Source organism: Bombina bombina, chromosome 4, assembly GCF_027579735.1.
Source record: "Bombina bombina isolate aBomBom1 chromosome 4, aBomBom1.pri, whole genome shotgun sequence".
Classification (NCBI taxonomy): Eukaryota; Metazoa; Chordata; class Amphibia; order Anura; family Bombinatoridae; genus Bombina; species Bombina bombina.
Window position 1 is genome coordinate 493,902,644 of NC_069502.1, and position 14,939 is coordinate 493,917,582.

A 14,939-nucleotide genomic window follows, 5' to 3' on the forward strand; every position below is an offset into this window, starting at 1 on the left:
ATGACTAAGATAACACAAGAAGTATATCAATTACACAGAATGATGGAAAAAAAAAAAATCACCTGTCAGAAGAATTTCATAGTGCACTTGGTCAATTACTAGACATTTGTAAAAATGTAAGGGTTTTTGTTAGTTGCAATTTATATAAATAATTGTTTACAACATAATCCTTATTTAAAAGTAGAATTATAATTGTATTACATGACAACAGCACTAAGGACGGTAATTCTGACTGCTAAGATATTGTGTATAACAAGATGGTGCCATCAATTGCGTTGCTGCACTACAATGTCACTAGTTACTTATCTTAGGACAGGTGAAATCATGGTAACATTTCATACTAACATTAAAGCTAGGACTAGAGTTAGATTAAAAATTGCAGTAGAATATAGGGTTTATTCCCTCGATGTCAGGGGGGCTACAATGCCTTCATATGGTAAAGTATGGATAAGATGTCTAAGGGTCCTGAAAACTCTCAGACATGGAGAAAAAACATTCAAAAATGTGCCTTTCTAAAATTCCTTGAAAATTCCAAGACAGAATGATGGTAATCAGTTGAACTTGGAAATTAATAAAATAAAAAAAAAAGTGGAATTAATTCATCACGACCCATTAAATTTGACAACTAAAAACAAAAATCATATCTTTGAGACAGAGAAAGAATTGGATCTCTTAATGAGATTGTGGAACAATGATAGAATCATGAAGAAAAGACTTATTCTACACAGGATGAATTGATTTTTTAGAAGATGACAAATAACAACTTTCAGCAACTGGATGGGTTCATAGAGCTGGAGGAAAACCAAAGGGGAGTAACAGATCCACGTATGAAATTGTAAACAGGTGATTAAACTTTAAATAGACCTACAAGTTACTCTATGATAGAATTTTGTTAAATCAACTGCATTCAATACTTTTTAATTTATTTTTTTATTGTTAGTATCAATGAAAATGTTTACTAAGTTTTGCTTTGTCTTCATATACTATTTGTTAATACTATTTAATAGAAATAGACATTTAAAGAATGAATTTTGTAAAGGAAGCAGTGATGTAGCTATTACATGTTTCTTATAAGTTAACACACCATTCTCTCAATTAAGCTTGACTAATTTTCTGAAGGAACAGCATTGCATTACTGGCAGCTAGCTGAACATATCTAGTTAGCCAATCACAAGAGACAAATGTGTGCACGCACCAATCAGCAGCTAGCTCACACTAGTATAGGATATGTGCATATTCTTTTTCAACAAGGGATACCAAGAAAACAAAGCACATTTGAAAATAGAAGTGAACTTAAAAGTGTATTAATATTAAATGCTCCTATCCCTTTAATTGTTTTAAAAAAAAAAGTCAAATATTTCTATCTAGGGAATATATACAAATAGGTTATATGGAAAAGCTGAGTTTAAGTTCTCACTTAAAGGGACATTGAACCCAAATTTTTTCTTTTGTAATTCAGAAAGAGCATGCAATTTTAAGCAACTTTCTAATTTGCTCCTATTATCAATTTTTCTTCATTCTCTTGCTATCTTTATTTTAAAAAGAAGGCATCTAAGCTTTTTTGGTTTCAGTACTCTGGACAGCACTTTTTTAATGGTGGATGAATTTATCCACCAATCAGCAAGGACAACCCAGGTTGTTCACAAAAAATGGTCCGGCATCTAAACTTACATTTGTGCATTTCAAATAAAGATACCAAGAGAATGAAGAAAATTTGATAATAGGAGTAAATTAGAAAGTTGCTTAAAATTCCATGCTCTATCTGAATCACGAAAGAAAAAATTTGGGTACAGTGTCCCTTTAAACAACATGGAAACTCCTTTTTGTACTCACTGAAAAATAAAGTTAGTTCATATTGTTGGCGTTATCCTCAATTTTAAAACATTAAAAATGTCAGCTGGTGTTAATAAGTGTCATTGGATTACATTTTGTACCCAGTTCATGCACTTTTCTTTTCTGTTTTTTTTAACTGCACAACATTTTTGTCTGGTGTTAAGCACAACCCTCCCCTTATTTTCATTTAAAATTCAGCAACTTGGATAAGAATTTTAGTGGAAAATTATAATATCCAAATGTGTTCCTTAGCAAGGGTAAGGACTGATTTTGCACTTGCAAGCATCACCTGTGATGGACCCAGCTGACACTAGCACAATTACACATACATATATAATTTTAAAAATATATACTTAACATATTCAATTACATCTATGTTTAGTTAACATCTTTTTTCTTCATGGTTTTTAACAATATATTCATACAATTATACATTATCACTTATTATATAATATTTCAGTATTTAATATATTAAATATTCATATTTATAAATATCTTCTATATGCAACTGCATATATCAAAATGAAAGCCATAGATGACTTTATATGGGAGTCAATTGCCTAGATTTAGAGTTTTGCGGCGGAAGAGGTGCGTTAGCTACGCATATTTTTTTTCTAGCGCTGCTTCTAAACAACGCTGGTATTTAGGCTCCAAAAAGGGAGCGTAAAGGCATATTTACCGCCACTTCAACTCTCAATACCAGCGTTGCTTACGGTAGCGGCTAGCTGGAAAAACGTCAAAAACGATTTCCCCATAGGAAACAATGGGGCAGTTTGGGCTGAAAAAAAACCTAACACCTGCAAAAAAGCAGCATTAATCTCCCAACGCAGCCCCATTGTTTCCTATAGGGAAACAGTTTCTAAGTCTGCAGCTAACACCCTAACATGAACCCTGAGTCTAAACACCCCTAACCTTACACTTATTAACCCATAATCTGCCGCCCCCACTATCGCTGACACCTGCATTACACAATTAACCCCTAATCTGCTGTGCCGGACACCGCCGCAACCTACATTATCCCTATGTACCCCTAATCTGCTGCCCCTAACATCGCCCTAACACCAACACTATAATAAATGTATTAACCCCTAAACCGCCGCACTCCCGCCTCCCAAAAACTAGAATAAATTGTATTAACCCCTAATCTGCCCTCCCCAACGTCGCTGCCAACTAACTTCAAGTATTAACCCCTAATCTGCCGACCGGACCTCGCCGCTACTCTAATAAATGTATTAAACCCTAAAGCTAAGTCTAACCCTAACCCTAACACCCCCCTAAATTAAATATAATTTTAATTTAACAAAATAAATTAAATCTTATTAACTAAAGTATTCCTATTTAAAACTAAATACTTACCTGTAAATTAAACCCTAATATAGCTACAATATATAGCTAGGTACAATAGCTATTAAATAGTTATTTACTATTTAATAGCTACCTAGTTAAAATAATTACAAAATTACCTTTAAAATAAATCCTTACCTAAGTTACAATTAAACCTAACACTACACTATCAATAAATTAATTAAATAAATTACCTATTCTATTGGCTGATCGGAACAGCCAATAGAATGAGAGTTCAATCTGATTGGATCAGCCAATCGGATTGAACTTGAATCTGATTGGCTGATTCAATCAGCCAATCAGATTGTTGCTACCTTAATTCCGATAGGCTGACAGAATCTTATCAGCCAATCGCAATTCGAGGGACGCCATCTTGAATGACATCATTTAAAGGAACCATCATTCGCCGTCTAGTCGTCGGGGAAGAAGGATGTTCCGCGCCGGAGGTCTTGAAGATGGAGCCGCTCCTCGTCGGATGGATGAAGATAGAAGATGCCGCTTGGATGAAGATGTCTGCCAGTCCGGATGTCCTCTTCTACCCGGATAGGATGAAGACTTCTGCCGCTCCGGATGTCCTCTTTTGTCCATCGGTGCCTGGCTGGGTGAACACGGCTCAAGGTAGGGAGATCTTCAGCGGGGTAGTGTTAGGTTTATTTAAGGGGGGTTTGGGTTAGAGTAGGGGTTTGTGGGTGGTGGGTTTTAATGTTGGGGGGGTTGTATTTTTTTTTAAAAGCAAAAGAGCTGATTACTTTGGGGCATGCCCCGCAAAAAGCCCTTTTAAGGGCTGGTAAAAGAGCTGGTTACTTTTTAATTTAGAATAGGGTAGGGACCTTTATTATTTTGGGGGCTTTTTTATTTTATTAGGGGGCTTAGAGTAGGTGTAATTAGCCTAATATTCTTGTAATCTTTTTTTATTTTTTTGTAATTTAGTTTAGTTTATTTAATTGTATGTAATTGTAGGTAATTTATTTAATTAATTTATTGATAGTGTAGTGTTAGGTTTAATTGTAACTTAGGTTAGGATTTATTTTACAGGTAATTTTGTAATTATTTTAACTAGGTAGCTATTAAATAGTAAATAACTATTTAATAGCTATTGTACCTAGTTAAAATAAATACAAAGTTGCCTGTAAAATACCTAAAATAGCTACAATATAATTATTCGTTATATTGTAGCTATATTAGGGTTTATTTTACAGGTAAGTATTTAGTTTTAAATAGGAATACTTTAGTTAATAAGATTTAATTTATTTCGTTAGATTAAAATTATATTTAATTTAGGGGGGTGTTAGGGTTAGGGTTAGACTTAGCTTTAGGGGTTAATACATTTATTATAATAGCGGCGAGGTCCGGTCGGCAGATTAGGGGTTAATACTTGAAGTTAGGTGGCGGCGATGTTAGGGAGGGCAGATTAGGGGTTAACACAATTTATTATAGTGTTTGTGAGGCGGGAGTGCAGCGGTTTAGGGGTTAATACATTTATTAGAGTAGCGGCGAGGTCAGGTCAGCAGATTAGAGGTTAATAAGTGTAGTTAGGTAGTGGCGACGTTGGGGGGGGCAGATTAGGGGTTAATAATTATTATGTAGGTGTCGGCGATGTTAGGGTCAGCAGATTAGGGGTTCATAGGGATAATGTAGGTGGCTGCAGTGTGCGGTCGGCAGATTAGGGGTTAAAAATTTTTATTATAGTGGCGGCAAAGTGGGGGGACCTCGGTTTAGGGGTACATAGGTAGTTTATGGATGTTAGTGTACTTTATAGCACATTAGTTAAGAGCTCTATAAACCGGCGTTAGCCCAGAAAGCTCTTAACTACTGACTTTTTTTTGCGGCTGGAGTCTTGTCGGTAGAGGGTCTACCGCTCACTTCAGCCAAGACTCTAAATACCAGCATTAGGAAGATCCCATTGAAAAGATAGGATACACAATTGGCGTAAGGGGATCTGCGGTATGGAAAAGTCACGGCTTGAAAGTGAGCGTTAGACCTTTACCTACACGACTCTAAATACCAGCGGGCGGCCAAAAGCAGCGTTAGGAGCCCTTAACGCTGCTTTTGACAGCTAACGCAGAACTCTAAATCTAGGCAATAGTTTGTCTGTAAGTGATGGGAAAATACAGATAATTATAACAAATAAGAAAGAAAAAAGTGTGTGTTATCAGTGCACATACAACCAATGGAGCTGGTGCATTTGACAAGTGAAAAACTGCTAAATGGAGAAAAGCTGAAGGCCAAGGACTGGGGTCTTAGATACTGCAAACGACTGGCAGAGGAAACCTACTGAAAAGCACTGCTAAGGTCTAATTTGGGTGACAGAACTTTAAACCAATATAGGGTTGTGTCATGAATACAAAGTTAGCAAGAGCTTTTTATGGAAAAGGGGATAGTCTGCTTTGTCAAAAAGAGCTAGGAGGCCTCAATGGAAAAATATGGAGCAGTGGTCTTTTGCTTTGTCTATAAGCTGGACTTTGTTAAGGATTCTATGAACAGAGCTTAACTGACAGGTCTCAAGACAATGGTTCAAGAGAAGAGCTGAAGAACATAATGTGAGTTAGACAATCAAACACTGGGTTTTCTAATACCTTTCATACTAAGTTTAAGTAATGTGGTAGTTTAAACTGAATGTGGCTTAAGGGAAGGCTTCTTTAGAATAGAAACATTGTACAAATGGAAAAGTAAAGTTTGGGAAAGACATTTCCATTCTTAGTTGCTTAAAGGGCCATAATACCCAAATGTTTAAATACTTGAAAGTGATGCAGCATAGCTGTAAAAAGCTGACTAGAAAATATCACCTGAACATCTCTATGTAAAAAAGAAAGATATTTTACCTCAAAAGTTCCTCAGTAGCCACCTCCCATTGTAAAGGATTTCTAAGCAGCATATTAGTATGTCTGTCCTGGGACAGCTGAAAGGATGAGCCTCGTGCACTCTCATGTTATTTCCCTATTCAGTTTTGGGAAGTTTACAATGAAATCTCATGAGAGTTAAGTGAAGTCTCATGAGATCACAGTAAAAAAGTTCATGACCTCAGCACATTTCTTGATTTTTTAATTTTTTTTTACCTGCAGCTGGGAGCAGCTGAGTATAACTTTTTACACAGCACTTACTCTGCTGAGCTGAGGAGATTGTGAAGTAAAATATCTTCCTTTTTTACATACAGATGTTCAGGTGATATTTTCCTGTCAGCTTTTTACAGTTATGCTGCATCATTTTCAAGTGATTTAGAATATGAGTATTATGTCCCTTTAACAAATTAGTAGAATGTAGCCATAAATAAGAAGACAAGTTGAGATGAAGAACGTACATACTTTGAGAGATGTTTCTTCTGATGGTGTCTTTAGTTTAGTGTATTTGGCAAAGTCTATGACTATGCATTGGGAAGTGAGAGGGCAAAATTTTTTTTGTAAATATAGTGTTAGATGATTACGTTGGTGGGAGGTTTAGTAAGTGATGGGAGGTTGGTTGGAGGTTTAGTAAGATTAAGAGCTACTGTGCTGTATCACAGTATTAACTTATAGGATATCCTCCAGAGTTGATTATTTTCTGTAATTTATTTTATATGTATCAATGGATTGAAACCCACAACTATAGTATTCTACTGTGCTGTATTAACTATTATTAATAACATTTTCTATTTAGAAATATCTGAACAAATTATATTAAAAGGCAAATTTTGTACAGGCTATAAACCATGGCTAGGAGCACTCAAAGCAAATTCCTACTCTATTACGATAATGTACTGTAAGGTAAAAAGTTCACTTGCATGGCGTAAAGTACATCAAATTTACTATATAGCATAACCTCATTCTGAAGCTTTGTGGACCAATGAATTTGATTAATGTATTCAGTTGCAGAAATAATACATCACTCAATTGTTAATATATTTCAATAGTTTCATCTTTCTTTTTATGGTTCCAAACCAAATGTAACAGTTATTAGCATTAAATAATATTTCAGATAATTACAATAAGAAGAAACCATACTCACTTTGGGGCCAGGAGGTCCCTTTTCCCCAGGAGGACAAACACAGGGAGCAGGTGTGGAGCCAAAATCACTTGGACCATTCAAACACTATGGAAATAAAACAAGTAAAAAGTGTTTTTCCAAATGATTTTTTCAGCGCTTTCAGGGATTTGTAATTTAACATATTATTTTCCCTAGTTGAAAATCTCAACTTGAACTGCATGTTTATTTTTATTGTATTTGTTTACTATTTTACAGGTGGTAACATGCATAATTTATTTTATGATGCATAAAGAGAGAGAGGTTGTGTGATTGGTTAATATAAAATATAGAACAAATCAGCCTTGGAGAAATTCCCAGATCTATTGGCTAAGAACAGTAACAGTAGCGCTAAGAGCATAACAATAACTGGTAATGAAGTTAACATTTTATCACTTGGGAAAGGTTTATCTTATGTATAAATAGGTTATTTAATCCTACACGTTCTACTAAGGACGTGGCTGATTTGTTTTAATACATTATTTACTATGTAGGTGTAGTTTTAGCTCCTAATAAAATACAACTATGCATTGCCAGATGAGACCTGTAGAAAAACATTTTTACGTAGTGTATGATATGAAATTGAAGACCATTGCTTCAAGTATAAGATCCAAAGTTCAAACCCCAGATGTTTTAGAAATATATTTTAATATATTTTAAGACTGTGTTAAAATCTTGAAAGCTCATTTTGATAGCAACAGTACTCAAAGTACTCACTGGAAACAAAGAGACAAATTGCAAAACCTGCATCTCCATTTTGCTGCTTCCCATATAAAGTACTGGGTTTCTTTGAAATGCATCATCTGACAAGGGATGTAAGGCAGCAATAGGGCAGTCCTGAAAGCTCTTAAACTAAAGCAAATACAAATTAAAATGTAAGGCTGTAAGAGGGCTTTGCCTTGTATTAATTTCTTGTTTGTAAAGGGACATTATACTTATACATAAATATATAAGTATACCTTATACATAAATATATAAGTATACCATGTACATAAATCAGCAGTGAGAAAAAAACAGGTTAAGAAAAATATGATGTAGCAGGCGTAAGACATCTGATTCCACTCTCCTAATGCCCACTGGTTTAAAAAGACAATTCCCACAGTTCTATTGGTGAAGATGGACAACCTTATTATTTTTTTGTTTAGTAAAAGAACATCTGTTCCTCAAAAACTGTAATACATTTAAAAAATCCCACTTTTAGGGCTTCATGTACAAATCAGCGAGCCTGCTTCCCTCAATGTAAGAAGCAGCGGTTATTAGACCGCTGCTTCTTACACCCTACACCACCTTTGAGGTGGTGAGGGAAAATAGCCAAGAGCTTGCTCGCTCTCTGTGATTGACAGCCCCTACAGTCACGCGATTGGTCACACGACTGAAGGGGCAGGCATTACACACTGCAATGAGTGTGTAATGATACATATGCTGCTACCCATATGTAGCAATGGTGGGTGGACAGCTTTGCAAGTTGAGAAGCTGTCCACCCGCCTATTAGTACATGAGCCCTTAGATGTAACAAGGATAATGAATAAAATGTCCATGCCAGGAACTTACTGGAGCTCAATGCCACTCCTTGCTGGGTTCCAATAGACACAGAAATTGAGTCTTCAGTCTCTGCGTCCCATGTGCGTCCCATGTGGAGGGGCACAGAGTCTCTACTCTACCCCTTCCTGCTCACCGTGCTCCAGAGACCAAGCATACTAAACCTCATACCTGTGTATGCTCACCTTGTTCCAGAGACCGAGCATACTTACCTTGTACCTGCATATGCTCAAATTGTTCCAGAGACCAAGCATAGTTACTTGACACCTGTGTATGCCCACTTTGCTCCAGAGCCCAAGCATACTTGGTGCCGGTGCCTGTAGAAAACCCTGTGTCTACTATACCAGCAACAGCCTTCCTCAAATCATCTGTGTCTGCTGTATCTATCTGGTATTTTCTGACAAACTTACTGCACAATTTAAGCACCAGTGTTCATTGGAATTTGTTACTGCAACCTACTTAAGTTTTCTGAACTTTGTATTGGAGTTTGGTGTTCTGCATTGGGGCTATGTTCAAAATTGATGTTTCTGTGATCTTCAATATAAACTACCAACTGTTCTTTTGGTTTTCAATCAGTAAAGATTTTAAAAGACTTTCATTGTTCTGTTTATATGTTCCTGCATTCTGAGTTCCACACACCCTAACCTTCTCACAGTACCTTTAAATTTGATTTTATATTAGTTTCACAAAAATATGTTGCACTTTGCCTCCTCACAATGCTCTTTCAAGGTAAAGCACATATTTTTTTATGGTGAGAGCACAGAGCACACAAAAGAAACAGTCTTGTTTGGCCCTGCTGCTCACACTTCAAGGCCATCTTTACATATTATGTCATAAATACAGTTATCAGTTCTTAAAAACAAATTCATAAAATTGCTGTTATAGACAAATGACAACATGCAACGTCAAAAATGAGTATTTTTCATTGAGTACTTTACTATATATTCGTCACAACCATATTTGTAGAGAATACACCTTAATCATCTACATATCTTACTAATTAAAGGGAGATAAAGCCCCAATAAGAACATGCTCTAAGGCCGAGTTTCTCAATTCTGGTCCTCAAGGAACCCCAAAAGGCCAGATTTTAAATATTTCCCTTCTAGAACTGTTCATTAGCTCAATTGTAACAGTCTCAACTGCACTAAAGCAGCCAAATAATTTAAATCTGCTCTGTAAAGGTTCCTTATTGACTGGAGTTGAGAAAACATAATTTATGCTTACCTGATAAATTTATTTCTCTTGTAGTGTGTTCAGTCCACGGGTCATCCATTACTTATGGGATATATTCTCCTCCCCAACAGGAAGTTGCAAGAGGATCACCCAAGCAGAGCTGCTATATAGCTCCTCCCCTCACATGTCATATCCAGTCATTCGACCGAAACAAGACGAGAAAGGAAAAACTATAGGGTGCAGTGGTGACTGGAGTTTTAATTAAAATTTAGAACTGCCTCAAAAAAGACAGGGCGGGCCGTGGACTGAACACACTACAAGAGAAATAAATTTATCAGGTAAGCATAAATTATGTTTTCTCTTGTTAAGTGTGTTCAGTCCACGGGTCATCCATTACTTATGGGATACCAATACCAAAGCTAAAGTACACGGATGATGGGAGGGACAAGGCAGGAACATTAAACAGAAGGAACCACTGCCTGTAGAACCCTTCTCCCAAAACCAGCCTCCGAAGAAGCAAAAGTGTCAAATTTGTAAAATTTTGAAAAGGTATGAAGTGAAGAAAAAAGTTGCAGCCTTGCAAATCTGTTCAACAGAGGCCTCATTCTTAAAGGCCCAGGTGGAAGCCACAGCTCTAGTGGAATGAGCTGTAATTCTTTCAGGAGGCTGCTGTCCAGCAGTCTCATAGGCTAAACGTATTATGCTACGAAGCCAAAAAGAGAGAGAGGTGGCCGAAGCCTTTTGACCTCTCCTCTGACCAGAAAAAACGACAAACAGAGAAGAAGTTTGCCGAAAATCTTTAGTTGCCTGTAAGTAGAACTTCAGGGCACGGACTACGTCCAGATTATGCAATAAACGTTCCTTCTTTGAAGAAGGATTAGGACACAATGAAGGAACAACAATCTCTTGATTGATATTCCTGTTAGAAACAACCTTAGGTAAAAACCCAGGTTTAGTACACAGAACTACCTTGTCTGAATGAAAAATCAGATAAGGAGAATTGCAATGTAAGGCAGATAACTCAGAGACTCTTCGAGCCGAGGAAATAGCCATCAAAAACAGAACTTTCCAAGATAAAAGCTTAATATCAATGGAATGAAGGGGTTCAAACGGAACACCCTGAAGAACTTTAAGAACCAAGTTTAAGCTCCACGGAGGAGCAACAGTTTTAAACACAGGCTTAATCCTAGCCAAAGCCTGACAAAAAGCTTGGACGTCTGGATTCTCTGCCAGACGTTTGTGTAAAAGAATAGACAGAGCAGAAATCTGTCCCTTTAACGAACTAGCGGATAAACCCTTTTCTAAACCTTCTTGTAGAAAAGCCAATATCCTAACCTTACTCCATGAGTAACTCTTGGATTCACACCAATATAAATATTTACGCCATATCTTATGGTAAATTTTTCTGGTAACAGGTTTCCAAGCCTGTATTAACGTATCAATAACCGACTCCGAAAAACCACGCTTTGATAGAATCAAGCGTTCAATCTCCATGCAGTCAGCCTGCCAGGCTTGGATGGTTGAAAGGACCCTGAATTAGAAGGTCCTGCCTCAGAGGCAGAGACCATGGTGGACAGGACGACATGTCCACTAGGTCTGCATACCAGGTCCTGCGTGGCCACGCAGGCGCTATCAGAATCACCGATGCTCTCTCCTGTTTGATCCTGGCAATCAGTCGAGGTAGCAACGGAAAAGGTGGAAACACATAAGCCATGTTGAAAACCCAAGGGGCTGCTAGTGCATCTACCAGCACCGCTCCTGGGTCCCTGGACCTGGATCCGTAACAAGGAAGCTTGGCGTTCTGGCAAGATGCCATGAGATCCAGCTCTGGTTCGCCCCAACGAAGAATCAGTTGAGCAAACACCTCCGGGTGAAGTTCCCACTCCCCCGGATGAAAGGTCTGGCGACTTAGAAAGTCCACCTCCCAGTTCTCCACGCCTGGGATGTAGATCACTGACAGGTGACAAGAGTGCGACTCTACCCAGCGAATTATCTTCGAGACTTCCAACATCGCTAGGGAACTCCTGGTTCCCCCTTGATGATTGATGTAAGCCACAGTCGTGATGTTGTCCGACTGAAATCTGATGAACCTCAGTGTTGCTAACTGAGGCCAAGCTAGAAGAGCATTGAATATTGCTCTTAATTCCAGAATGTTTATTGGGAGGAGTTTCTCCTCCTGAGTCCACGATCCCTGAGCCTTCAGGGAGTTCCAGACTGCACCCCAGCCTAGTAGGCTGGCATCTGTTGTAACAATCGTCCAATCTGGTCTGCGAAAAGTCATTCCTTTGGACAGATGAACCCGCGACAACCACCAGAGAAGAGAATCTCTGGCCTCCTGGTCCAGATTTAGTAAAGGGGACAGATCTGAGTAATCCCCATTCCACTGACTTAGCATGCATAGTTGCAGCGGTCTGAGATGTAGGCGCGCAAATGGCACTATGTCCATTGCCGCGACCATTAAGCCGATTACTTCCATGCACTGAGCTACTGATGGGCTTGGAATGGAATGAAGGACACGGCAAGCATTTAGGATTTTTGATAACCTGGACTCCGTCAGGTAAATCTTCATCTCTACAGAATCTATAAGAGTCCCTAGAAAGGGAACCCTTGTGAGTGGGAACAGAGAACTCTTTTCCATGTTCACTTTCCACCCATGCGACCTCAGAAATGCTAGAACTATCTCTGTATGAGACTTTGCATTTTGAAAAGTTGGTGCTTGTATCAGGATGTCGTCTAGGTACGGAGCCACCGCTATGCCTCGCGGTCTTAGTACCGCCAGAAGCGAGCCCAGAACCTTTGTAAAAATTCTCGGGGCCGTAGCCAACCCGAAGGGAAGAGCTGCAAACTGGTAATGCCTGTCTAGAAAGGCAAACCTTAGGTACCGATAATGATCCTTGTGAATCGGTATGTGAAGGTAGGCATCCTTCAAGTCCACTGTGGTCATATACTGACCCTCTTGGATCATGGGTAGGATGGTTCGAATAGTTTCCATTTTGAACGATGGAACTCTTAGGAATTTGTTTAAGATCTTCAGGTCCAAGATTGGCCTGAAGGTTCCCTCTTTTTTGGGAACCACAAACAGATTTGAGTAAAAACCTTGCCCTTGTTCCGTCCGCGGAACCGGGTGGATCACTCCCATTACTAAGAGGTCTTGTACACATCATAGAAATGCCTCTTTCTTTATTAGGTTTGTTGATAACCTTGACAGATGAAATCTCCCTTGTGGAGGAGAAGTTTTGAAGTCCAGAAGGTATCCCTGAGATATGATCTCCAACGCCCAGGGATCCTGGACATCTCTTGCCCAGGCCTGGGCGAAGAGAGAAAGTCTGCCCCCCACTAGATCCGTTTCCGGATAGGGGGCCCTTTCTTCATGCTGTCTTAGGGGCAGAAGTAGGTTTTCTGGCCTGCTTGCCCTTGTTCCAGGACTGGTTGCCTTTCCAACCCTGTCTGTAATGAGTAGCAGTCCCTTCCTGTTTTGGAGCGGAGGAAGTTGATGCTGCTCCTGCCTTGAAATTACGAAAGGCACGAAAATTAGACTGTTTGGCTTTTGATTTGGCCCTGTCCTGAGGAAGGGTGTGACCCTTACCTCCAGTAATGTCAGCAATAATTTCTTTCAAGCCGGGCCCGAATAAGGTTTGCCCTTTGAAAGGAATATTAAGCAATTTAGATTTAGAAGTTACATCTGCTGACCAGAATTTAAGCCATATCGCTCTGCGCGCCTGGATGGCGAATCCGGAGTTCTTAGCCGTTAGTTTGGTTAAATGCACAACGGCATCCGAAACAAATGCATTAGCTAGCTTAAGGGCTTTAAGCTTGTTCATAATCTCATCCAATGGTGCTGTGCGAATAGCCTCTTCCAGAGACTCAAACCAGAATGCTGCTGCAGCAGTGACGGGCGCAATGCATGCAAGGGGCTGTAATATAAAACCTTGTTGAACAAACATTTTCTTAAGGTAACCTTCTAATTTTTATCCATTGGATCTGAGAAAGCACAACTATCCTCCACCGGGATAGTGGTACGCTTGGCTAAAGTAGAAACTGCTCCCTCCACCTTAGGGACCGTCTGCCATAAGTCTCGTGTGGTGGCGTCTATTGGGAACATTTTTCTAAATATCGGAGGAGGGGAAAAGGGCACACCGGGTCTATCCCACTCCTTGCTAATAATCTCTGTAAGCCTTTTAGGTATAGGAAAAACGTCAGTACACACCGGTACCGCATAGTATTTATCCAGCCTACATAATTTCTCTGGGATTGCAACCGTGTCGCAATCGTTCAGAGCCGCTAACACCTCCCCTAGCAATACACGGAGGTTCTCAAGCTTAAATTTAAAATTTGAAATTTCTGAATCCGGTCTCCCCGGAGCAGATCCGTCACCTACAGAATGAAGCTCTCCGTCCTCATGTTCTGCAAATTGTGACGCAGTATCGGACATGGCTCTCGTGTCATCGGCGCGCTCTGTTCTAAACCCAGAGCTATCGCGCTTGCCTCTCAACTCAGGCAAATTAGATAATACTTCTTTCATAACATTAGCCATATCATGCAAAGTGATTTGTAAGGGCCTTGATGTACTTGGCGCCACAATCTCACGCACCTCCTGAGCGGGAGGCGAAGGTACTGACACTTGAGGAGAGTTAGGCGGCATAACTTCCCCCTCGTTGTCTGGTGATAATTTCTTTACCGGTAAAGACTGACTCTTATTTAAAGTAACATCAATACAATTGGTACACATATTTCTATTGGGCTCCACATTGGCTTTTAAACATAATGTACAAGCAGATTCATCTGTATCAGACATGTTTAAACAGACTAGCAATGAAGGCTAGCAAGCTTGGAAAAAATCTTTCAATAAATTTACAAGCAATAGAAAAAAACGCTGCAGCGCTTTTAAAAACACAAAAAAACTGTCACAGTTGAAATAACAATGAACTAATTCAGTTATAGCCAACAATTTTAACAGTAAATGTATGAATTTAGCAGAGGATTGCGCCCACTAGCAAACGGATGATTAACCCCTCAATACCCAAAAACGGATAATCAATTTAAGATTTAACGCT

The 14,939-nt window shown here is 39.0% G+C and overlaps 1 protein-coding gene across 1 annotated transcript in view; it reads right to left on the reverse strand.

Annotated features, from left to right (window-relative positions):
• The window catches only part of LOC128656477 (collagen alpha-1(XXI) chain-like), a 788,552-nt gene that overhangs the window by 287,424 nt on the left and 486,189 nt on the right, over positions 1-14,939 (reverse strand). The window contains exon 9 of the mRNA XM_053710398.1: positions 7,159-7,242. Coding sequence (XP_053566373.1) covers positions 7,159-7,242 — 84 coding nt within the window. The remainder of the gene's footprint in view (positions 1-7,158; positions 7,243-14,939) is intronic.